The sequence below is a fragment of the Mesoplodon bidens genome (assembly GCF_964165515.1).
Source record: "Mesoplodon bidens genome assembly, chromosome: 17".
Taxonomy (NCBI): Eukaryota; Metazoa; Chordata; class Mammalia; order Artiodactyla; family Ziphiidae; genus Mesoplodon; species Mesoplodon bidens.
This window is the reverse complement of record NC_138174.1, coordinates 50,427,233-50,453,999: the sequence shown is the minus strand read 5'-3', so window position 1 is coordinate 50,453,999 and position 26,767 is coordinate 50,427,233. Positions and strand designations below refer to the sequence as shown.

The window sequence follows — 26,767 nt, the reverse complement described above, 5'->3', positions numbered from 1 at the left end:
CAATTCAGTAACTCACCCCTAAAACCAAATCAAAATCTGGGAGAAAAGGCAACTTACTATTAAACATTGGGGCAATTCTTCAAAAATAAGCAATTTTTTTGGGAGCAAAGAGGAAAGGTCATGTGGCCTGTCATTATTATCCAATTCCATGCCAGTAAAACATATTTCTAAAGTTAAAATGCCAAATCATTTTATCTTATTGTCACTTACAGAAATCAGATTTAAAGATACTAATCAGTCTTACCCAGTGGTGTTTTCACTTTCTTTGGGATTCACTTTGATAACATTATCAAGGTCTTCACCTCTTAAAAAAAATTTAGATCAGTTTCAAAGTATTCCCACAGTATTTTTTTATATACACATTCCATATTATTGATGATTAATTCAAGCTTTTGGAGAAGATTATTATACTGGTATTAAACTCATTTTTGTTATGAAAGTTACCTATCAATAATATAGTTAAGTTAATCTCTAGGATTCTATTGGGCTCTAGGTAAATTTAAATTTAGATAGACTCTTCAAAGTAAAGCTCAGGGCAGTAGAGTTCAGACACAGAAGAGAGAAGCCAAACTCAAAGATGTGACCCCCTTCAGTACACTGAGAAGATCACACAATTAACCCAGTAGAAAATAAGCAAGATTTAGAAACATCAAAGCAGTTCTCACCCTCTGCTAGTCTGATCTGTCCTAGCATTTGCTTTGATAACCGTTTTGAGATCTTGGATTCTTTGGAAAAAACATGGAGACCTTATGTCAATTAACTTGCATTCAATTTTTTCTGAAAACCATACAAATAAGAATGTCCCTGAAAGGATGTCAGATGTTTCCAGGGCCAACTGACCAGAGAAACTTCAATATAATTACCCCTTAGCTTATCTTTTTTAATTTCCACAGTAGTACTTGGTTTGAATCAGTTTAAAAAATCTTCGCCAACACACCTCTCACTTTGCAATTTTGTCCTTTCTATTTCTTAATTTAAATAGAAAATTTGTCTCATTTTTAAATTATTTAAGAAAATATAGAATAAGAGATTATGTAGTAAGTTTTCCTGCACTGACTTCAGTTCAACTCAAGCATGTGGTCTTATGGAAACAGGATTCATCATATTCTTTTTTTTTTTTTTTTTTTTTTTTGTGGTACGCGGGCCTCTCACTGCTGCGGCCTCTCCCGTTGCGGAGCACAGGCTCCGGACGCACAGGCTCAGCAGCCATGGCTCACGGGCCCAGCCACTCCGTGGCATGTGGGATCTCCCCAGATTGGGGCACGAACCCGTGTCCCCTGCCTCGGCAGGTGGACTCTGAACCACTGCACCACCAGGGAAGCCCCTCATCATATTCTTTGACTACTATCTCTGATAGGCCCCAAAGTGCAACAGTTTAACTGTGACAGAGGAAAGCATAACACTCCAGTTTCCAACAAGGTGTAAAAATCTAACATGAAAAAAGAGAGCCCCATTATGTTAGGAGCTTTACTTACCCTTTCTCGTTTTTGTCAGTCCTTTCATTAACTTTAATAAGACTTCCAAGGCCTTGGTTTCTTTATAACATTGGAAGGGGCAGGGAGAGCACAGCAACGGAGAGAGAAAGAGAGATTCAACAGTAGATTTTTCACAACAGCAGTAAGACATTATCAGTACCTGAAACATCAGAAGTCTTTAGAAATATTTAATTCAAGTGGCTCTTCTCATGCCAAATGCTGATATGCTAACTATCCTTCAGTGAGGACCCAACCATTACTCAGTTACGATTAAATCAATTTAAACGTAGAAGTTCCCCCCACATCTCGGCTTTTGCTTTCTTTGTCCTTTGAGGGTGGGTTGGTGAGAAACTAACTTTAATACATGTGTTGAGATATTGTCTTCCTTAAACATGAAAATCATTCACATCAAGGGTGGAAATCAGATGATCAACATTTTAAAACTAAACATTTTGAAGATTTAGACAAGTCATTTTTAATAAAAAGTAACCTGGGAAAGGTAGAAATAACTCTTTGATGACCCCAGTACTTTATATGAGTTGACCACAACCAATAAGACTTCCACATGCCAATAGCTTAAAACAATTAGGTAATATGAAAGCTAATCTCTCTAAATCCCCCAGTTGTTCAATACCATTTTCATCTGTCTCTGTTTTTCACTGTGATAAGACTGCTGACATTTGAGGTTCTTTCTGTGTAAGGAAGAAGGAAGGGAGACAGGCAGGGAAGAAGGAAAAGAAACTGTGGGTTCTCCCTACCATACCAAAGAGACCCATCATTTCTGCATCAAAGCCCAGCTGCTACCAAGTTATACCAGCTTACAACCCCCGTCACTTTTCTCCTCCTTCCTAGCCCACACGATTGACTTGGGGTGTTCATCCCACTTTTCCTAATTTCCAGCACTTGTATGGAACTTTCCAAACTTCATTTATTTATCTTTTAATTAATTAATATTATTTTTAACATCTTTATTGGAGTATAATTGCTTTACAATGGTGTGTTAGTTTCTGCTTTATAACAAAGTGAATCCTATACATATACATATATCCCCATATCTCCTCCCTCTTGCGTCTCCCTCCCACCCTCCCTATCCCACCCCTCTAGGTGGTCACAAAGCACAGAGCTAATCTCCCTGTGCTATGCGTCTGCTTCCCACTAGCTATCTATTTTACATTTGGTAGTGTATATATATCCATGCCACTCTCTCACTTTGTCCCAGCTTACCCTTCCCCCTCCCCGTGTCCTCAAGTCCATTCTCTACGGCTGTGTCTTTATTCCTGTCCTGTCCCTAGGTTCTTCAGAATCATTTTATTGTTTTTTTTTTTAGATTCCATATATATGTGTTAGCATACGATATTTATTTTTCTCCTGACTTACTTCACTCTGTATGACAGTCTCTAGGTCCATCCACCTCACTATAAATAACTCAATTTCGTTTTTTTTTTTATGGCCGAGTAATATCCCATTGTATATATCTGCCACATCTTCTTTATCCATTCATCTGTCGATGGACACTTAGGTTGTTTCCATATCCTGGCTATTGTAAATAGAGCTGCAATGAACATTGTGGTACATGACTCTTTTTGAATTATGGTTTTCTCAAGGTATATGCCCAGTAGTGGGATTGCTGGGTCGTATGGTAGTTCTATTTTTAGTTTTTTAAGGAACTTCCATACTGTTCTCCATAGTGGCTGTATCAATTTACATTCCCACCAACAGTGCAAGAGGGTTCCCTTTTCTCCACACCCTCTCCAGCATTTATTGTTTGTAGATTTTGTGATGATGCCCATTCCAACTGGTGTGAGGTGATACCTCATTATAGTTTTGATTTGCATTTCTCTAATGATTAGTGATGTTGAGCATCTTTTCATGTGTTTGTTGGCAATCTGTATATCTTCTTTGGAGAATGTCTATTTAAGCCTCTGTCCGTTTTTGGATTGGGTTGTTTGTTTTTTTGATATTGAACTGCAAGAGCTGCTTGTATATTTTGGAGATTAATCCTTTGTCAGTTGCTTCATTTGCAAATATTTTCTCCCATTCTGAGGGTTGTCTTTTCATCTTGTTTATGGTTTCCTTTGCTTTGCAAAAGGTTTTAAGTTTCATTAAGTCCCATTTGTTTATTTTTGTTTTCATTTCCATTTCTCTAGGAGGTGGGTCAAAAAGGATCTTGCTGTGGTTTATGTCATAGAGTGTTCTGCCCATGTTTTCCTATGAGGGGTTGATTGTGTCTGGCCTTAAATTTAGGTCTTTAATCCATTTTGAATTTATTTTTGTGTATGGTGTTAGGGAGTGTTCTTATTTCATTCTTTTACATGTAGTTGTCCAGTTTTCCCAGCACCACTTATTGAAGAGGCTGTCCTTTCTCCATTGCATACTCTTGCCTCCTTTATCAAAGATAAGGTGACCATATGTGTGTGGGTTTATCTCTGGGCCTTCTATCCTGTTCCATTGATCTATATTTCTGTTTTTGTGCCAGTACTATACTGTCTTGATTACTGTAGCTTTGCAGTATAGTCTGAAGTCAGGGAGCCTGATTCCTCCAGCTCTGTTTTTCTTTCTCAAGATTGCTTTGGCTATACGGGGTATTTTGTGTTTCCATATACATTGTGCAATTTTTTGTTGTAGTTCTGTGAAAAATGCCATTGGTAGCTTGATAGGGATTGCATTGAATCTGTAGATTACTTTGGGTAGTATAGTCATTTTCACAATTTTGATTCTTCCAATCCAAGAACATGGTATATCTCTCCATCTGTTTGTATCATCTTTAATTTCTTTCATCAGAGTCTTATAGTTTTCTACATACAGGTCTTTTGTCTCCTTAGGTAGGTTTATTCCTAGGTATTTTATTCTTTTTGTTGCAATGGTAAATGGGAGTGTTTCCTTATTTTCACTTTCAGATTTTTCATCATTAGTGTATAGGAATGAAAGAGATTTTTGTGCATTAATTTTGTATCCTGCTACTTTACCAAATTCATTGATTGGCTCCTGTAGTTTTTCTGGTAGCATCTTTATGATTCTCTATCTAAAGTATCATGTCATCTGCAAACAGTGACAGTTTTACTTCTTCTTTTCTAATTTGGATTACTTTTATTTCTTTTTCTTCTCTGAGTGCTGTGGCTAGGACTTCCAAAACTATGTTGAATAATAGTGGTGAGAGTGGGCAACCTTGTCTTGTTCCTGAGCTTAGTGGAAAAGGTTTCAGTTTTTTACCATTGCAAACAATGTTGGCTGTGGGTTTGTCACATATGGCCTTTATTATGTTGAGGTAAGTTCCCTCTATGCCTACTTTCTGCAGGGTTTTTGTCATAAATCGGTGTTGAATTTTGTCGAAAGCTTTCTCTGCATCTATTGAGATGATCATATGGCTTTTCTCCTTCAGTTTGTTAATATGGCTTATCACATTGATTGACTTGCGTGTGTTGAAGAATTATTGCATTCCTGAGATAGACCCCACTTGATCATGGTGTATGATCCTTTTAATGTGCTGTTGGATTCTGTTTGCTAGTATTTTGTTGAGGATTTTAGCATCTATGTTCTTCAGTGATATTGGCCTGTAGTTTTCTTTTTTTGGTAACATCTTTGTCTGGTCTTGGTATCAGGGTGACGGTGTCCTCGTAGAATGAGTTTGGGGGTGTTCCTCCCTCTGCTCTATTTTGGAAGAATTTGAGAAGGATAGGTGTTAGCTCTTCTGTAAATGTTTGATAGAATTCACCTGCGAAGCCATCTGGTCCTAGGCTTTTGTTTGTTGGAAGATTTTTAATCACAGTCTCAATTTCAGTACTGTGATTGGTCTGTTTATATTTTCTATTTCTTCCTGGTTCAGTCTTGGAAGTTTGTGCTTTTCTAAGAATTTATTGATTTCTTCCAGGTTGTCCATTTTATTGGCATATAGTTGCTTGTAGTAATCTTTCATGATCCTTTGTATTTCTGCAGTGTCAGTTGTTAAGTCTCCTTTTTCATTTCTGACTCTGTTGACTTGAGTCTTCTCTCTTTTATTCTTGATGAGTCTGGCTAATGGTTTATCAATTTTGTTTATCTTCTCAAAGAACCAGCTTTTAGTTTTATTGATCTTTGCTATCGTTTCCTTCATTTCTTTTTCATTTATTTCTCATCTGATCTTTATGATTTCCTTCCTTCTGCTAACTTTGGGTTTTCTTTTGCTCTTCTCTCTCTAATTGCTTTAGCTGTAAGGTTAGGTTGTTTATTTGAGATGTTTCTTGTTTCTTGAGGTAGGATTGTATTGCTATAAACTTCCCTCATAGAACTGCTTTTGCTGCATCCCATAGGTTTTGGGTCGTCGTGTCTCCATTGTCATTTGTTTCTAGGTATTTTTTGATTTCCTCTTTGATTTCTTCAGTGATCTCTTGGTTATTAAGTAGTGTACTGCTTAGCCTCCATGTGTTTGTATTTTTTACAGTTTTTTTCCTGTAATTGATATCTTGTCTCATAGCACTGTTGTCAGAAAAGATACTTGATATGATATCAGTTTTTTAAAATTTACCAAGGCTTGATCTATCCTGGAGAATGTTCCATGAGCACTTGAGAAGAAAGTGTATTCAGTTGTTTTTGGATGGAATATCCTGTAAATATCAATTAAGTCCATCTTGTTTAATGCATCATTTAAAGCTTGTGTTTCCTTATTTATTTTCATTTTGGATGACCTGTCCATTGGTGAAAGTGGTGTGTTAAGTCCCCTACTATGATTGTGTTACTGTTGATTTTCCCTTTTATGGTTGTTAGCATTTGCCTTATGTATTTTGGTGCTCCTATGTTGGGTGCATAAATATTTACAATTGTTATATGTTCTTCTTGGATTCACCCCTTGATCATTATGTAGTGTCCTTCTTTGTCTCTTGTAATAGTCTTTATTTTAAAGTCTATTTTGCCTGCTATGAGAATTACTACTCCGGCTTTCTTTTTATTTCCATTTGCGTGGAGTATCATTTTCATCCCCTCACTTTAGTCTGTTTGTGTCCCTAGGTCTGAAGTGTGTCTCTTGTAGACAGCATATATATGGGTCTTGTTTTTGTATCCATTCAGCCAGTCTATGTCTTTTGGTTGGAGCATTTAATCCATTTACATTTTAGATAATTATCAATATGTATGTTCCTATTACCATTTTCTTAATTGTTTTGGGTTTTTTATTGTAGGTCTTTTCCTTCTTTTATGTTTCCGGCCTAGAGAAGTTACTTTAGTATTTGTTATAAAGCTGGTTTGGTGGTGCTGAATTCTCTTAGCTTTTGCTTGTCTGTGAAGGTTTTAATTTCTCCATTGAATCTGAATGAGATCCTTGTTGGGTAGAGTAATCTTGGTTGTAGGTTTTTCCCTTTCATCACTTTAAATATGTCCTGCCAATCCCTTCGGGGTTGCAGAGTTTCTGCTGAAAGATCAGCTGTTAACTTTATGGGGATTCCCTTGTATGTTATTTTTGTTTTTCCCTTGCTTCTTTTAATATTTGTTCTTTGTATTTAATTTTTAATCGTTTGATTAATATGTAGCTTGGCGTGTTTCTCTTTGGATTTATCCAGTATGGGACTCTCTGTGCTTCCTGGATTTGATTGACTATTTTCTTTCCCATATTAGGGAAGTTTTCAACTACAATGTCTTTAAATATTTTCTCAGTCCCTCTCTTTTTTTCTTCTTCTAGGATCCCTATAATTTGAATGTTGTTGTGTTTAATGTTGTCCCAGAGATCTCTGAGGCTGTCCTCAATTCTTTTCATTCTTTTTCTTTATTCTGCTCTGTGGTAGTTATTTCCACTATTTTATCTTCCAGGTCACTTATCTGTTCCTCTGCCCCAGTTATTCTGCTATTGATTCCTTCTTAGAGGATGTTTAGTTTCATTTTCCGAAGTTCATTTCTTAAAAAATCTGAAATCTCATCTTGTCCTGTAAAGCTCATACAACCACTTACAGAGAACTGACTGCTTTCCCTCTTCATCTGTTCCCCATTTGGAAAAAAAATCACCTGTAATAATGTATGCACATTCACATTATAGTAATATGTTGTTAATAAGTGTTCAGTGTCTGAATGGAGTTTGTGATTGCCCACACTTTTCGTTATATAGACTTTGTTGTGTTCTACATCAGAGAGGGTTAAGAAGGCATACCGCCGAGTTTGACTTGGAATGCTAGAATACCCATCTGTGCACAGCTTGGCACAGATCAATGGTTTTTAAAGACAACCAGGACAATAGAAATAATCATCATGTTAGGAAAAGGCAAATCTATTGAGACATTGAATACAAGGTAAACAGCCAATCTCCTCAGAAATCTTTATCCTTTGTCATTCTTGACTGTTCTGGGATTTTCTTTAATGAAACTGTCAAAAGTTTGATTTCTTTCAACATGAAAAATAATGTCAGTAGTAATTCATTTTCTAGTATATCAGTGTCAGTCTAGAACTATAAGTTAACCTCTTTAAATGCTCTTTAAATTAATGGTTACTGATCATTAATTAATCTTTTTTATGATACAAAATAAATAAAAGCATTGCTTTTGACCTTGAGATGTTTACAAGTGTATCTGAGTGATATATATATGAAGTGACTCAATCAAGATTCCAACTGAAAAATGCCTTAGTCCCTTAGAAAGACTTCAGTGGTGAGGGGCTATGCTCCCAGCATCAAAATGTCCTATAGTGAACATATTTAGTTCATAAACCAGCCTACTGTTCACTACTTGTAATGGTCAGTTTGATTTCTTTCACTTTTAGATGTAAAAGGGAACTTAGAGACCATCTAGATCATACCCTTCATTTTATGGACTGAGGAAACAGAGGTCTCCAGAGGTTAAGCCATTTGTCCAGGGTCACCCAGATTGATGTTGGTGGCAGAGCCAGTACCAAGACACCCACCCATCTCCTGACCCTGATAAAGTGCCTCTTCCACCAGCCTGTCTGACTTTTGTATTGAGCAGGGGGTCTCCCCCAGGAAATGGCATACAGTTTAGGACTCAATCAAAGAAGTCTGTATGAGTCTCAATCACATCTTACCCTTTGCCATCTTTGTCTGTCTGTGTATTCACAACAATGAGATTTTCAGGGCTTTTGGGTCTATAAAACACAAAGAAATTCAAATAAAAGACTGCATATTGAAATAAAATTGTGTGGTATCTTGAAAGGTCAGATACAGTAAAAATTCTTCATGAATTGCTCATTTACTCTTACTGAATAGAGCAGCAGAAATCCTTCCGGGCAATCATGTCCGAACTAAATGTACAATACTGAGTACACTGCCCCATCTGCTAGTACATTTTTATGTCAGAGGACATAACTCCCTTCCAGCTAATAATGTCTGAAAGAATAAAACAAGCAATCTGGGAGATCATATTTTCAGGTTAGAGACAGACGCACTTACATTTTCTCTGTTGGCTCTGCCTTAAGATTTGCTCTAAAGAGACCATCAATACCCTGATTTCTTTAAATGTACTGAACAAAAAGTCTCATCAGTGCTAATAATGGATACTTAACTCATAAAAACATAGACCAGTTTACATCTAAGACAGGAAAAAAAGGTGGTTAGGAAAGATGAGCTACAATTCTTGAAATCACTTTATTCTAAACAGGTATCTTCCTAGACCCAAAATTTGAATTGCAGTGGACCTTAAAGAAAAGACAAGACAAGATACAGACTGGGGATCTACAAGCTGTAATAGGTTCATGGATGTGTTGTTTGGGTTCATGGAGTGTTTTTGTTTTTTATGTGGACCAAGATTTACAAAGCTGGCCATGACATGTAGACACCTGGAGTTTCAGGATCTCCTGAAAGTGTCCTGCAACTTTAGGCTCAAATTCTCAGGTGGCAACATCAGCTGGATGGAGCTGCTAAACAGCTGGGCTCTCCCTGACAGGGTGCTCCCTCTACGTTACAGAGCCAGGTCCCTTCACTCATCTATCCCTGCCTGGTCCCAGTAGGCCGTGAAGTCTGATTCTTAATCTAATGCCTCCTCTCTTTATAGATAAGAAAACTATCATTTGCTTTGTTTCTTCTTCACTTTGGTCCCCGCCCGTTTTGTATGCTAGTGTGCCAAGTAACAGAGAGAGAACTAAAATTGCACAGACCTCTAACACAAACCTCAGTTAATATGATCTTTAAGTTATGCAATTACAAATGACTCATAATAAGGAGATAATGTTAACTAAGAAAATGAGTGGTTTTTGTAGTGGTTCAACTACAAGCATTCAGTGACCAAACCAAACTGTTTACATACTAATATATTAGTATTTCAGGAAGAGAAATGTGGTTATTTTTATAACTGCCTTACTAAACACTGGTGTGTGAAAATCAAAGACACTTCAATATTAGTGTCTTTAAATTGTAATAACCATTTATAATAATGATGAAACGATTTCTTCAAGCTTTTTATTCAAGATTTGTAGGACACTTTTGACTAGCCCAGTATATGGGTCCTCATGCTCAGATAATGAAAAATAACAAAGCAAATTCAGTAATAAAGCGAAAAAATAGATGTTTTTAAATCTTACCTGTTCAAGCTTTTGTTCATTTTGATGAGATTATCTAATTCTTCACTTTGGGGAGAGAAAAGAATATCTTACATTAGTAAAATCCGGGGGCAGATTCAGCTTAAAACAACTATTTCTGAGTTCTCTGAAGTTCAACGTATGTCCCACATTTATCATCCACGAAAATCCTCTCTATATTTCAAAGCTCTCCTCAAACAACCCTTTTGCCAAGAAATCTTTCCCAGTCCTTTAACTGAATAGAGTCCCCTACATTTTTGGAAGCCTTGCAGCGTTGCGGATTTTTGTATCTCCTTTACGGTACCTATATTGCTATACTTTGTAATATAGTAATCATACACTTGTTTCATGTTAATGTCCTTGCTTCTACCAATACTAGTGTACATAGAGACACACACACACACACATACACACACCACACCACTTAAAATTTTGAAATGTATTTTATATTGAATCCTCTTCAGTGTTTAATACAGGGTTTTTCACACAGTAGATGCTTAATACAGGTTTTACTTGAATCAACAAATACAGGTATGTTGACTAATTATAGATTCTATCTTTGCATAATGTACTTGCACAAAGCAGCTATTGGAAAACACTCATTTATCAATAAGTCTGGCTTTTTTATTGAATTCTACTCTCCCTTATTACAGTTCAGCTACACTTGCTCTCCTGTTTCCATACTTGTGAACTGTAAAGACTCTACTGACTGCTTCTTCAGGAGCTACTTGTTTAAGTTAACCCCCTGGGTTCTGGAATATTCCTTAGAACCACAGGAGCTCAGCCCTCTCCCCAAGGAAGGCAGCCACAGTGGTTTTTCGTTCCTGTTTGCTCCTCACAACATATCCTCTCCTCAACCCTTCTATCCACCCACTTCACTCCCATTTCTCTTGCCTTCCCCACCCAGTTTTCCAGTTCACAAGTCTTGGTTTTCCCTTCTTCCTGCTCTAGCCTCACACATTTTCCACACTTCCTGAATGTTCCTCTTTCTTCTCAAGTCATCACTGATGTTGACCAGGAGGCCATGAGGCCAAGTAACTTGGTGGTTAGACATTCAGGTTCCCAAGTCAGGGATACCTGGATTCTAGTCAGGGATTCACCACTTATTAGTTGATGACTCTGGGTGAGTTACCTAACCTCTTGCTCCCTCAATTTTTTTCATCTGTAAAATAAGAATACTAATTGTACCTACCTCAGAAAAGAACCAATAAGTTAATGAATAGAAAGTGATTAGGATTATACCTGGCATGTCATAAACTCTCAATTAATTTTGGTAATTATAGTAAACAGTTTCCAGTCAATATTAATTTTTTCATTTAAAAATGCTCATTATATTTACTTTTTAAACTGAATTTAGAGGCACCAAGACTTCGGCTCAGCCTTAGAGAGCTATGGTCATTGAGTCAGTAATGTGCTTAGAAGATGTCTGGCATAGCAGATCACCAGAATAACTACTGGAACAGTTCTCTCGGGGATCTGAAAAACTCATTCAATCAACAGCCATCACAGAGATGAATCGTTTCAAGTAATATTGCATATTCAATGGAAGAATTGAAGGCTGAGAATAAATATAGAAATATGAAAGTTGCTGACCCTGACAAAAAATGGATTAACATTCTATCCTTGTGTGGGACAAACACTACCCAGTGCCCTGGCACAATGCTGCGTTGCCATTTCTTATTTGAAATTCTACCTTCCAACACTGAGGCTACAAATCTGTTCCATGTCCCCAAGGGAAAGAGCAAACTCTAAATTTTAGCCGTAGACCTTTCTGACTGGTGAGTCACAATGATGAGATCAGGATTTGGGCTTCCACGAGAAAATTAACATAAATCATGAGAAGACACTCTGTGGGAAATTAAGTGAAATGGGGGCTGCATTCTGAACAAAGGAGTTGAGCTTTCAAAATGGCCTTAAATTGATGAAAGCTTTGGATATTAAATTTCACCATTGCATTTACAATAAATTAAATGCTCTTAGTCAGATAGGAGTAAGAGTTCATTTTTCAAAGGAGTATTACAAAGCAATAAGATAAATAAAGCTATATCTCATCCCTCTAGACAGTCCACAGTAACGATTCTCAGCTATCGATGCAAAAGACATTTCCCCTGGCCCACGTCAAAGCAACAGCTTCTCCCCATGAAGAACGTATCTGGCTGTGGGATTCGTGCCTCCTGGTGAGGGAGAGGGGACAGGAAAGTTAAACTAACTGCAGCTCTCACTGTTTTTGTTTGACTTGAGCCAAACCATAAGTGCCCTTCAGCATCGCTCAGCTATCTCTCCCTTAAACACCCACCAAAAATCTATCCAGTCCAAAAAACTGTCCAATCCCTATTAAAAATAAAATATTACCTCAAACAAAAATAATTAAATAAAATTAGAGATCTAGGCACTTAGACAACAAAGAAATGAAAACATTCAGGATACTTTCGACTATCTCTGTCTGGATCTAGAGCTACTACTTTGTCCATGAGTTTGCAGCAAAGAGCTAAGTGTCACTTCTGTTTCTTTTCTTCAGTTCTTTGACTGAGACTGCACTCCTAATAACATTCTTAGCACTGCTAAATTCCATTAAACAAGGAAAAATTTTGTAGGCACAGGATTTAAACTATGGAATGTTTATACTCAAGGTTTTCTCACTGCTCATCATTGTTTTACCATTATCTACTATATAAACACTTCTACTTTGCACAAAACATTGTGTCAGACTTTGCAGATGATAGATGGTGAGTAAGACAAAATATCTGCTCTAAGAGATTAAAGAGTTAACAAAGATGAGACATTTACATAAATACCATGAAACTATACCAAATATGATTAGTTGTTATATAATATGAATAATAGGGCTCTAATAGCTTAGAGAGGCAGAAGTCACATCTCACTGGATCACTCAGAGAAGACTTCACAGAGGAGATGGTATGTGATCTGGATCTTGAAAAATGGGTAGGACTTGGATGGATGGATATGGTGGCCATGAGGTTGGAAAAGGCCACCATGTGGATGGAATGGTATAAACAAAGGCAGAGGCTCCGGAAACTACAGAAAGGAAGTGATTAGATTTGGTACTGCATGTAGGATAAATGTAAGGGTGAAGTCAGAAATTGCTAAGGAATGTTAGGTTGGAGACAGGTTAACAAAAGCATTGAATGAGGCTATACGTAATTGAACAGGCAATGGGGAGCCAGGTGGAGTGACTTTTCCAGCAGAATCATAGAAAGAAAACTCTGGCAGTGATGGGTAGTAATGGTCTACTGGGGGGAGAGATGAGGAGTGTAAGTCAATCTGGATACCTATTCCGATAACCTGTGATGGAATCAATGACTGTTTGAACTGGGGTGAGGTTCTAGGGGTGTGCAGGGCATTTTAGACATTTAATCCATATGTGCCTAATACTACACAAAGGGGTCAAGACATGAAAGAATCAAAAATGATTCTGGGGGGACCTTCAAGATGGCAGAGGGGTAAGACATGGAGATCACCTTCCTCCCCACATATACATCAAAAATACATCTACATGTGGAACAACTCCTACAGAACACCTACTGAACGCTGGCAGAAGACCTCAGACCTCCCAAAAGGCAAGAAACTCCCCACGTACCTGGGTAGGGCAAAAGAAAAAAGAAAAAACAGAGACAAAAGAATAGGAACGGGACCCGCACCAGTGGGAGGGAGCTGTGAAGGAGGAAAGGTTTCCACACACTAGGAGCCCCTTCACGGGCGGAGACTGCGGGTGGTGGAGGGGGGGAAGCTTCGGAGCCGCGGAGGAGAGCGCAGCAACAGGGATGCGGAGGGCAAAGCGGAGAGACTCCCACACAGAGGATCGGTGCTGACCAGCACCCACCAGCCTGAGAGGCTTCTGTGCTCACCCGCCGGGGCGGGAGGGGCTGGGAGCCGAGGCTCGGGCTTCAGAGGTCGGATCCCAGGGAGAGGACTGGGGTTGGCTGCGTGAACACAGCCTGAAGGGGGCTAGTGCGCCACAGCTAGCTGGGAGGGAGTCTGGGAAAAAGTCTGGAGCTGCCGAAGAGACAAGAGACTTTTTCTTGCCTCTTTGTTTCCTGGAGTGTGAGGAGAGGGGATTAAGAGTGCCGCTTAAAGGAGCTCCAGAGACGGGCGCGAGCCGCGGCTAACAGCGCGGACCCCAGAGACGGGCATGAGACACTAAGGCTGCTGCTGCCGCCACCAAGAAGCCTGTGTGCGAGCACAGGTCACTCTCCACACCTCCCTCCCGGGAGCCCGTGCAGCCCACCACTGCCAGGGTCCCGGGATCCAGGGACAACTTCCACGGGACAATGCACGGCACGCCTCGGGCTGGTGCAACGTCATGCCAGCCTCTGCCGCCGCAGGCTCGCCCCGCACTCCGTACCCCTGCCTCCCCCCAGGCTGAGTGAGCCAGAGCCGCTGAATCAGCTGCTCCTTTAACCCCTTCCTGTCTGAGCGAAGAACAGATGCCCTCAGGCGACCTACACGCAGAGGTGGGGCCAAATCCAAAGCTGAGCCCCAGGAGCTGTGCGAACAAAGAAGAGAAAGGGAAATCTCTCCTAGCAGCCTCAGGAGCAGCGGATTAGATCTCCACAGTCAACCAGATGTATGCTGCATCTGTGGAATACCTGAATAGACAACGAATCATCCCAAATTGAGGAGGTGGACTTTGGGAGCAACTGTAGACTTGGGGTTTGCTTTCTGCATCTAATTTTTTTCTGGTTTTATGTTTATCTCAGTTTAGTATTAAGAGCTTACTATAATTGGTAGATATGTTTATTGATTTGGTTGCTTTCTTCCTTTATTTTATATATATATATTTTTCCTTTTTCTCTTTTTGTGAGTGTGTATATGTATGCTTCTTTGTGTGATTTTCTCTGTATAGGTTTTCTTTTACCATTTGTCCTAGGGTTCTATCTGTCCTTTTTTTTTTTTTTAATAGTTTTTAGTGCTTGTTATCATTGGTGGAATTGTTTATTGGTTTGGTTGCTCATTTCTTTTCCTTTTTTTATTACCTTTTAATTTTTTTATTTTAATAATTAAAAAATTTTTTATTTTAATTATTTTCTTTTTTCCTTTTTTTTCTCCCTTTTCTTCTGAGCTGTGTGGCTGACAGGGTCTTGATGCTCCAGCCGGGTGTCAGGCCTGAGCCTCCGAGGTGGGAGAGCCGAGTTCAGGACATTGGTCAAACAGTGACCTCTTGACCCCATGTACTATCAATAAGGGAGAGCTCTCCCAGAGATCTCCATCTCAATGCTAAGACTCAGCTCCACTCAACAACCACTGCTGGATGCCCCATGCCAAGTGACTAGCAAGACAGGAAAATAACCCCACCCATTAGCAGAGAGGCTGCCTAAAATCATACTAAGTTCACAGACACCCCAAAACACACCACAGGACACGTTCCTGCCCAACAGAAAGACAAGATCCAGCCTCATCCACCAGAAAACAGGCACCAGTCCCCTGCACCAGGAATCCTACACAACCCACTGAACCAACATTACCCACTGGGGGCAGACACCAAAAACAATGGGAACTACAAACTTGCAGCCTGTGAAAAGGAGACCCCAAACACAGTAAGTTAAGCAAAATGAGAAGACAGAGAAATACACAACAGATGAAGGAGCAAGGTAAAAACCCACCAGACCAAACAAATGAAGAGGAAATGGGCAGTCTACCTGAAAAATAATTCAGAGTAATGATAGTAAAGATGATCCAAAATCTTGGAAACAGAGGGAGAAAATATAAGAAACATTTAACAAGGACCTAGAAGAACTAAAGAGCAAACAAACAATGAGGAACAACACAATAAATGAAATTAAAAATTCTCTGGAAGGAGTCAATAGCAGAATAACTGGGGCTGAGGAATGGATAAGTGACCTGGAAGATAAAATAGTGGAAATAACTACAGCAGAGCAGAATAAAGAAAAAAGAATGAAAAGAATTGAGGACAGTCTGAGAGAGTTCTGGAACAACATTAAATGCACTGACATTCGAATTATAGGGGGTCCCAGAAGAAGAAGAGAAAAAGAAAGGGACTGAGAAAATATTTGAAGAGATTATAGTTGACAACTTCTGTAATATGTGAAATGAAATAGTCAATAAGTCCAGGAGGAGCAGAGAGTCCCACACAGGATAAATCCAAGGAGAAACACACCAAGGCACATATTAATCAAATTATCAAAAATTAAATACAAAGAAAAAATATTAAACACAGCAAGGGCAAAACAACAAATATTATACAAGGGAATCCCCAAAAGGTAAACAGCTGATCTTTCAGCAGAAACTCTGCAACACAGAAGGGTGTGGCAGGACATATTTAAAGTGATGAAAGGGAAAAACCTACAGTCAAGATTACTCTACCCAGCAAGGATTCAGATTCGACTGAGAAATTAAAACATTTATAGACAAGAAAAAGCTAAGAGAATTCAGCAGCACCAAACCAGCTTTACAACAAATACTAAAGGAACTTCTCTAGGCAGGAAACACAAGAGAAGGAAAAGACCTAAAATAACAAACCAAACACAATTAAGAAAATGGTAATAGGAACATACATATCAATAATTCCTTAAAGGTAAATGGAATAAATGCTCCAACCAAAAGACACAGACTGGCTGAATGGATGCAAAAACAAGACCCATATATATGCTGTTTACAAGACACCCACTTCAGACGTAGTGACACATACAGACTGAAAGTGAGGGGATGGAAAAAGATATTCCATGCAAATGGAAATCAAAAGAAAGCTGGAGTAGCAATTCTCATATCAGACAAAAAAAACTTTAAAATATAGACTATACTATTACAAGAGACAAAGAAGGATACTACATAATGATCAAGGGATCAATCCAAGAAGAAGATATAACAGTTGTAAATATTTATGCACCCAACATAGGAGCACCTCAACACATAAGGCAAATACTAACAGCCACAAAAGGGGAAATTGCCAGTAATGCAATAATAGTAGGGGACTTTAACACCCCACTTTCACCAATGTACAGATCATCCAAAATGAAAATAAATAAGGAAAAACAAGCTTTAAATGATACATTAAACAAGATGGACTTAATTGATATTTATACCACATTGCATCCAAAAACAACAGAACACTCTTTATTCTCAAGTGCTCAGGGAACATTCTCTAGGATAGATCATATCTTGGGTCACAATCAAGCCTTGGTAAATTTAACAAAACTGAAATCGTATCAAGTATCCTTTCTGACCAAAATGCTGTGAGATTAGAAATCAGTTACAGGGCGGAAAAAAGTAGAAAACACAAACACATGAAGGCTAAACAATACATTACTAAATAACCAAGAGATCACTGAAGGAATGAAAGAGGAAATCAGAAAGTACCTAGAGACAAATGACAATGAAAACACGACAACCCAAAACCTATGGGATGCAGCAAAAGCAGTTCTATGAGGGAAGTTTACAGCAATACAATCCTACCTCAAAAAACAAGAAACATCTCAAATAAATAACCTAAACTTACACCTAAAGCAATTAGAGAAAGAAGAACAAAACAAATCCAAAGCTAGCAGAAGGAAAGAAATCATAAAGATCAGATCAGAAATAAATGAAAAAGAAATGAAGGAAATGATAGCAAAGATCAATAAAACTAAAAAGCTGGTTCTTTGAGAAGATAAACAAAATTGATAAACCATTAGCCATATGCATCAAGAAAAAAAGGGAGAAGACTCAAATCAACAGAATTAGAAATGAAAAAGGAGACTTAACAACTGACACTGCAGAAATACAAAAGATCATGAGAGATTACTACAAGCAACTATATGCCAATAAAATGGACAACCTGGAAGAAGTGGACACATTCTTAGAAGAGCACAACCTTTCGAGACTGAACCAGGAAGAAATAGAAAATATGAATAGACCAATCACAAGCACTGAATTGAAACTGTGATTAAAAATTTTCCAACAAACAAAATCCCAGGGCCAGATGGCTTCACAGGCGAATTCTATCAAACATTTACAGAAGAGCTAACACTTATCCTTCTCAAACTCTTCCAAAATAGAGCAGAGGGAGGAACACTCCCAAACTCATTCTACGAGGCCCCCATCACCTTGATACCAAAACCAGACAAGGATGTCACAAAGAAAGAAAACTACAGACCAATATCACTGATGAACATAGATGCAAAAATCCTCAACAAATTACTAGCAAACAGAATCCAAAAGCACATTAAAAGGATCATACACCATGATCAAGTTGGGTTTATTCCAGGAATGCAAGGATTCTTCAATGTATGCAAATCAATCAACATGATACACCATATTAACAAATTGAAGGAGAAAAGCCATATGATCATCTCAATAGATGCAGAGAAAGCTTTCGACAAAATTCAACACTGATTTATGATAAAAACCCTGCAGAAAGTAGGCATAGAGGGAACTTTCCTCAACATAATAAAGGCCATATATGACAAACCCACAGCCAACATCATCCTCAATGGTGAAAAACTGAAACCATTTCCACTAAGCTCAGGAACAAGACAAGGTTGCCCACTCTCACCACTCTTATTCAAAATAGTTTTGGAAGTTTTAGCCACAGCAATCAGAGAAGAAAAGGAAATAAAAGGAATCCAAATTGGAAAAGAAGAAGTAAAGCTGTCACTGTTTGCAGATGACATGATACTATACATAGAGAATCCTAAAGATGCTACCAGAAAACTACTAGAGCTAATCAATGAATTTGGTAAAGTAGCAGGATACAAAATTAATGCACACAAATCTCTGGCATTCCTGTACACTAATGATGAAAAATCTGAAAGTGAAATCAAGAAAACACTCCCATTTACCATTGCAACAAAAAGAATAAAATATCTAGGAATAAACCTACCTAAGGAGACAAAAGACCTGTATGCAGAAAATTATAAGACACTGATGAAAGAAATTAAAGATGATACAAATAGATGGAGAGATGTACCATGTTCCTGGATTGGAAGAATCAATATTGTGAAAATGACTCTACTACCCAAAGCAATCTACAGATTCAATGCAATTCCTATCAAACTACCACTGGCATTTTTCACAGAACTAGAACAAAAAAATTCAAAATTTGTTTGGAAAAACAAAAGACCCCGAATAGCCAAAGCAATGTTGAGAACGAAAAACGGAACTGGAGGAATCAGGCTCCCTGACTTCAGACTATACTACAAAGCTACAGTAATCAAGACAGTATGGTACTGGCACAAAAACAGAAAGATAGATCAATGGAACAGGATAGAAAGCCCAGAGATAAACCCACACACATAGGGTCACCTTATCTTGATAAAGGAGGCAGGAATGTACAGTGGAGAAAGGACAGCCTCTTCAATAAGTGGTGCTGGGAAAACTGGACAGGGACATGTAAAAGTATGAGATTAGATCACTCCCTGACACCATACACAAAAATAAGCTCAAAATGGATTAAAAACCTAAGTGTAAGGCCAGAAACTATCAAACTCTTTGAGGAAAACATAGGCAGAACACTCTATGACATAAATCACAGCAAGATCCTTTTTGACCCACCTCTTAGAGAAATGGAAATAAAAACAAAAATAAACAAATGGGACCTAATGAAACTTAAAAGCTGTTGCACAGCAAAGGAAACCATAAACAAGATGAAAAGACAACCCTCAGAATGGGAGAAAATATTTGCAAATGAAGCAACTGACAAAGGATTAATCTCCAAAATTTATAAGCAGCTCATGCAGCTCAATATCAAAAAAACAAACAACCCAATCCAAAAATGCGCAGAAGACCTAAATAGACATTTATCCAAAGAAGATATACAGACTGCCAACAAACACATGAAAGAATGCTCAACATCATTAATCATTAGAGAAATGCAAATCAAAACTACAATGAGATATCATCTCACACCAGTCAGAATGGCCATCACCAAGAAATCTAGAAACAATAAATGCTGGAGAGGGTGTGGAGAAAAGGGAACCCTCTTGCACTGCTGGTGGGAATGTGAATTGATACAGCCACTATGGAGAACAGTATGGAGGTTCCTTAAAAAACTACAAATAGAACTACCATATGACCCAGCAATCCCGCTACTAGGCATATAGCCTGAGAAAACCATAATTCAAAAAGAGACATGTACCACAATGTTCATTGCAGCTCCATTTACAATAGCCAGAACATGGAAACAACCTAAGTGTCCATCATCGGATGAATGGATAAAGAAGATGTTACACATATATACAATGGAATATTACTCAGCCTTAAAAAGAAACAAAATTGAGTTATTTGTAGTGAGGTGGATGGACCTAGAGACTGTCATACAGAGTGAAGTAAGTCAGAAAGAGAAAAACAAATACTGTATGCTAACACATATATAAGGCATATAAAAAAAAATGGTACTGAAGTACCTAGGGGCAGAACAGTAATAGAGACGTAGACGTAGAGAACGGACTTGAGGACATGGGGAGGGGGAAGGGTAAGCTGTGACAAAGTGAGAGAGTGTCATTGACATATATACACTACGAAATGTAAAATAGATAGCTAGTGGGAAGTAGCTTTATAGCACAGGGAGATCAGCTTGGTGCTTTGTGACCTCCTAGAGGGGTGGGATGGGGAGGGTGGGAGGGAGGATGACGCAAGAGGGAAGAGATATGGGGATATATGTATACATATAGCTGATTCACTTTGTTATAAAGCAGAAACTAACACACCATTGTAAAGTAATTATACTCCAATAAGGATGTTAAAAAAAAAAAAAAAAAGGTTCCAGAAAGGTGATCTTGCCTAAATGAAAGAAACGGGAGAAGGCGGGAAATAGCACATTTGGGGAGGAAGTTGAAAATAGCCTAGGATATTCTAAATGGGCGTGCTGGGGAGACAGATAAATAAGGATCTGGGTCAGCAAGATAAATACAGGACTCAGGGTTTGGAGTAAGGTCACCACCATGGACAACTATGGTGACCGGGATGAGCATTACTCACCAGAAGAGAAAGCAGAGGATGAAGAGTGTCCATAAATGTTAGTACCACCCATTTCTAATTACCACGCGAATCTAGAGAGCCTGAGTCTTTCTTCTTTGAAATTATATGTGATAAACAACATTTGAAACAAAAAGAGAAGAAAAATGCAAGTTCCAAAGCTCTTGAGCTCTTGAGCCCTTGTCAGCTTTCTGAAATGAAGTGGCCTCTTTGACGATGTTTTCAAGATCCTGACTCCTTCAAACAAACAAACTCAAGTCAATGACAGTAGAGCTACCTTAGAAGGAGCTAAAATGTCTTATCTGTGTTCAGTGAAGAAAGCAAAACTCCAAGTGTTATCAGGAGTTACTGAGTTTAACTGAATAACAAAATAGTCTGTCATGTCAGCTCATGGCATTCACACACACACACACACACACACACACACACACACACACCAGTCACTCCACCTGGGCATTGGCTCTGCCATCTACTGCTCACTGAAATAACTACAGTTTCTCCTAAAGACTTATACTGGTTGTACACAATTTATATACTTAAAAGGATATGGATAAATTGGGAGATTGGGATTGACACATACACACTACTATATATAAAATAGATAACTAATAAGAACCTGCTGTATAGCACAGAGAACTCTACTCAATACTCTGTAATGGCCTATATGGGAAAAGAATCTAAAAAAAAGGGTGGATATTTAAAAAAAAAAACGATATGAAAAAGAAAATTCAATTAACTGCAAAAGTAAACACAGAAACATGTTCCGAAGTTTTTCTACCAACCAAGGAGCATTAAGCAACATATTCAGATGATCAGTTAGTCCCTTATATGAGGTGAAAGTATCTGTCTTCTTACGTTTCCAAAGGGAAAGAAAGTACATTTAAAACTGTAGCTGAGCTTGAATCCCCTCTGGTCTCCCTAGGTCATGAAAAGGAATAATAAGGGAAATCCTTATAGCTTTACCTGTAATTAAGACCTGTGCTTCATAAACGATATCTTAGAAAGTTAGTAGGGTTCCATGAAGATAGAATTTTGTAGTCAAGTAAATTTGGGAAACATAACTGACTTTTAGAGATTTGGAATATGTATAAGCACACTCAAGGTTCTGGGAAGTTCATGATAGAGAGCTCTATTCCATTGTGTTTCCTAAACATGTGGGCAATTAAATGCTTCTTTCACAAAACATTCATTGACATCTTGTGGCACATGGAACATAGTTTGGGAAACGCTGAGATAGATCTGTACCTTAAGGTACTAGGTACAAGGTACTCTCCCCAAAGGTAAGATATGTGTGTGATGCATGCCTGAGAGTCAAGGGAGATAATAAAGAAAATAAAAAGTAAGTAAGTTTGGCACTTTGAAAAATGTGTTTCAGTCAAAAAAAATTGTCTAAAAAAATTGGCTTATTATAATGGTTAAGATGGTAAATTAATGTTAGGTTTTTAGCCATAATAAAAAAATTGGTTTATCATATTGATAGACCTATAAAATAACATTGTTCAAAAACTAATTTTAAAAATAGTGTTTTTCAAATAAATAAATAAATATCCAAAACAAATACTAAATTGAATGGGATGTTCAAGACAACAGGCGTAAACTAGCACTGTCAGGGGGAAGCCTTGCTCAAAAGCATCAACACAATTTGTAAGTCTTTTTCTGATGGTGCAGGTGAAGCTGAATATGATCTTGTTATACAGCCAATTCTAGCAAAGCTTTTGCAGATGTTCAGTCAAATAACTATATTTCCACCTATTCACTTACACATCAACAACAGCTGTATCATAAACCTTGGGACAAGTGCTAGGAATAAAGAGATGTTTTCCTGTCTTAAGGGGTTTATTCTGTTTTCATGTTCAGACAATTTTGGTTGCTCATAATGTAATGCTTAGAATAGAAACAAAAGGAATAAAATTCTGTAGGTACATATAAAAACATTTATTACCCACTATTGAAGTCAGCTGGAAAACTGATTTGTCTATTTTATTATTAATTTTAGGTATGTTTGTGTTCCAGTAAAGCATACTTTATCATATCTACAATTACACAGATATAGATATATAGATATAGATATAGATCACTGTACCTTATATTTCTTTCAGCAGATCTGTTGGTTTCTGTATATGCACTTGGTTTAGGTGGACATATCTGCCTATATTTTTCAAGTTAAAGATAATGTCTGTTAGATAAGAAAACACTTCTCTGTTAGATTTAAATTTATGAGAAAACATTTACATTCAAAGAGATGAAAGTGTGTTTGAACAATAGTACTACTGGAGATAAAAATCTTCTAAATATGTTCATGTTCATTTTAGTTTCGTTTCCAGTCATCAATAAAGAATTTTTACACTTATCTCTATTAGATAATGATACCATATTTTTAAATAATAAGAATCGGGGCTTCCCTGGTGGCTCAGTGGTTAAGAGTCCGCCTGCCAATGCAGGGGACACGGGTTCGAGCCCTGATCCGGCAAGATCCCACATGACACGGAGCAGCTGAGCTCCTGTGCCACAGCTACTGAAGCCCACACTCTGGAGGCCGTGAGCCACAAATGCTGAGCCCGTATGCCACAACTGTTGAGGCCCGCGTGCCTAGAGCCCGTGCTCTGCAACGGGAGAGGCCACCTCAGTAAGAAGCCTGCACACTGCAACAAAGACCCAATGCAGCCAAAAATAAATAAATAAAATAAATATAAAAAACAATAAGAAGAATCATTTTTTGTTAGGTATCAGAGGGATTTTTTTCTCAAAGATTTATCCCATTTGAATACTATCAAGAAATATGTTTGCTCAGATAAGATGGTAAACACTTTCATATTTCCAGTACACCCACCACATTGAGAAAGACCACATTGAGTTGTTAGAATTAAATTTTACAGTGCTAGGTTCTGTTACAATTTATGATATAAGACTTTTCTCTGCTCTTTTTCTAAGTATCTGTTTGGCCTACTTATACATTCTTGCTTGTTCTCAAGAAATTATAGTCAACTATTTTTTGTACTCCTGAGGACATGTGTTAATTACATAGGAAACACTTCCCTTTCATATTCTTTCATTAAAGTCATCTTGCTGTGATTAAAGTAATCAGGGTTTTAACATGCAAGTTGTCCTCATTTTATATTTAAGACCATTTGTGGAAGAAATAAATTAGAGTAGTAAAAATGGATTAGACCAATTCCCATGGAATCTAGCTTCTTTTGAATCTGTACAAGGTCACTGCTCTAGAGTCCCGAGTTTTAGTTTAGAATTTAGGTGGTACTAACACCAACTTTTCTTAGCCCCCTAAAAAATCCTACTCAAATTAAGATTTAATTGTTCAGTAATATCAAAGTAAAAGGAAAAATAATGTAAGATAGAAAGTCTGAGAAGAAGTTATTTTTAAGAGTATAATTATAACCATTGCACAAATTAAAAATTATAAATCTGGCCTATATTTTAATTTAATTCAATGAAGAAGTATTCTCTTAACATTAAAAAAAAGTATCCTCTCCTCCCAAGGACAAAATTTCAAAGGTACTGTGAAATTTCACTGAATAGAAATTCAGACCTGGGTTTTGGTTTTGTTTTTGTTTTTTGTGGTACACGGGCCTCTCACTGTTGTGGCCTCTCCCGTTGTGGAGCACAGGCTCCAGACGCGCAGGCTCAGCGGCCATGGCTCACGGGCCCAGCCGCTCTGTGGCATGTGGGATCCTCTCGGACCGGGGCACGAACCCGCGTCTCCTGCATCGGCAGGCGGACTCTCAACCACTGCGCCAACAGGGAAGCCCCCAAGACCTGAGTTTTTAACTCGTTAGGTTGAATGCCTAAAGCTACATAGCCCTGCCACCCAATCAGCATTTTCTGGCTGAAGTTACCCTCTTAATAAAGAATAGTTCTCAAATTGTCTTACATGTTGTCAAAAGAATCACCATCAAAAAGTAAAAATACAAAAGAATCAAAGGCAGACCATTAAGCAAATCTAATGTATTCAGTCTTCATTGAGATACCATTTTTTAAATCTCTCAATAATAATGGAAATGTGCCATGTAGGTCTTGAAAAACAGTTCAATACGATACGATTAAACTGTTTAACAGGAACACATGGGAAGATGTTCAGATCTCTGAATTTGTTTTTAAGTATTAATTATAGAGCACTGGAGATTCAAAGTAGAAAAGCAAGTCTGTGTTTTTTTCTTGGTTCAGAGACAAGTTAATTAGAACATTTTTTCAAAATCTGTGATAGTTTTGAAATAAATTACAAATGTCTCAATTAAAATAAGACTAAAGAACTACCCACTTCCTGGACATGACTACTGTTTAGTTTCTATATTGAAAGTGTACTTCCATAAGACAAGTAATGGCCATAAGTATCCAACGACAAACATAAATACACGTTTGTGTGGGCAAATAGAATTAGAAAATCTTTCCAAGTGCTTCTTCAGTGAATATGCACACAAAACATACCCATGCTTTGCATAAAACAAGTCACAATTCATTTGCTTTCATTTCCCTTGAATTTCATTTTGCAAGAAATTCTGGAGTGCTAGGTCTTACCTGTTATCCCGCCTCAGCTGGTTAGGAGATGAAACAGGAGAACTGGGCTTTGGAGGTATTGGAGGGTGAACAGTTGGTTCCCTTTAGAACAGAAACAGCAGTTCATTTCACCATGGAAACACAGTAAATTTTAGCATCTATTCACCAAACGCATTTATTGTCTATATGGAAATAGCTCATGCATCTTACAACCCCTGTGCATGAGCTACCTGAAAGGCCAGGATCTTTGGAGCTCTAAACTTTAAATAAGTCAAATTAAAAGTTCATTTAATCAGATTTTTGGAAACCCTGTCCTCCCCAACTATAGTTTGAAACATAATGTGTTCTTTAACAGCTTAATATTTTACTAGACTATCTCACTCAAGTTGTGACATTTTGGGGCAGCAGTGCATAGCATAGTAAGTGGGTCTTGGGCATTAACATATAAGCTTCTTTAGGAATTATGTCAACTATCAAGCTGCTATGGAAACAGCAAGAAAGGTTTTTAATTCCACAGACCTCAAGGTGAAGTTGATTTGAAGCTCTTAACTAAATCTGACTTAAATATTGTCAGCACAGGCCAGTTTGATGCTGGCAAAGCTTAAATACACTGTCAGCCTAAACTTTCCAACAAAGTGCGAAGGCAGCCTCTGAGCTGGCATAATTTGATCACCCAGGAACTAGAGCAGGCAATTATGGGCATATATGGGATGGAGTCAGAACTTTACCTAGGGCACGTCACTCCTCCACCCTGAAACTCCCACCTCAGTGGTTCCCCATTATCCTCAAGATAAATTCCATAAAAGTACCCCTGTGATCTAGACTCTCTGTACCCCTCTGGCTTCTGCAGCACCTTAGGGAGCAGGCAGGCTCTGGGCTCAGGCTGCCTAAATTGCCAACTGTGTGACAATGGCCTAAACTGATTCCATTTCTTCATTTGTAATAACTCTTCCACTAGGATTGTTGGGGTGTTGTCAGGACTGAATGACATCATGATTTTATTTAACACATTTATTGGTAGCTTTCTATGCACACGGCACTCTACATAGTGGATAATTCCCCTGTTCTCAAAAGGCTTTCAATACACAAATAAATATATGACAGATGAAGAAAAGTACTAAGAAGAAAATAAAACAGAGTAAGAGAATATAGAGTGATGGTGTGGGAACACCTGTCTGTGAGGTGAAATTTGAGCCAAGATCTGAAGGAAGTGATAAAATGAGCCATGAGGATATCGGAGGAAGAGCATATAAATATGGGCATCATCAGGTTCGAGATGGCATCTAACCCTTGAAACTGGATGAGATCACCAAGGAAGTCAGTGCAGGTAGAGATGAAAAGAGGGCCAAGCATTGACCCCTGACCGCTGCAAT

General features: G+C 38.1%; 1 protein-coding gene across 1 annotated transcript in view; it reads right to left on the bottom strand.

The window, feature by feature from the left end:
- The window catches only part of SCEL (sciellin), a 330,241-nt gene that overhangs the window by 46,562 nt on the left and 256,912 nt on the right, over positions 1–26,767 (bottom strand). Inside the window, exons 19-26 of the mRNA XM_081214834.1 lie at positions 25,416–25,496; positions 22,969–23,034; positions 21,064–21,122; positions 9,960–10,005; positions 8,469–8,528; positions 1,476–1,535; positions 666–725; positions 245–304 (exon numbers count right to left, since the gene is read on the bottom strand). Coding sequence (XP_081070960.1) covers positions 245–304; positions 666–725; positions 1,476–1,535; positions 8,469–8,528; positions 9,960–10,005; positions 21,064–21,122; positions 22,969–23,034; positions 25,416–25,496 — 492 coding nt within the window. The remainder of the gene's footprint in view (positions 1–244; positions 305–665; positions 726–1,475; positions 1,536–8,468; positions 8,529–9,959; positions 10,006–21,063; positions 21,123–22,968; positions 23,035–25,415; positions 25,497–26,767) is intronic.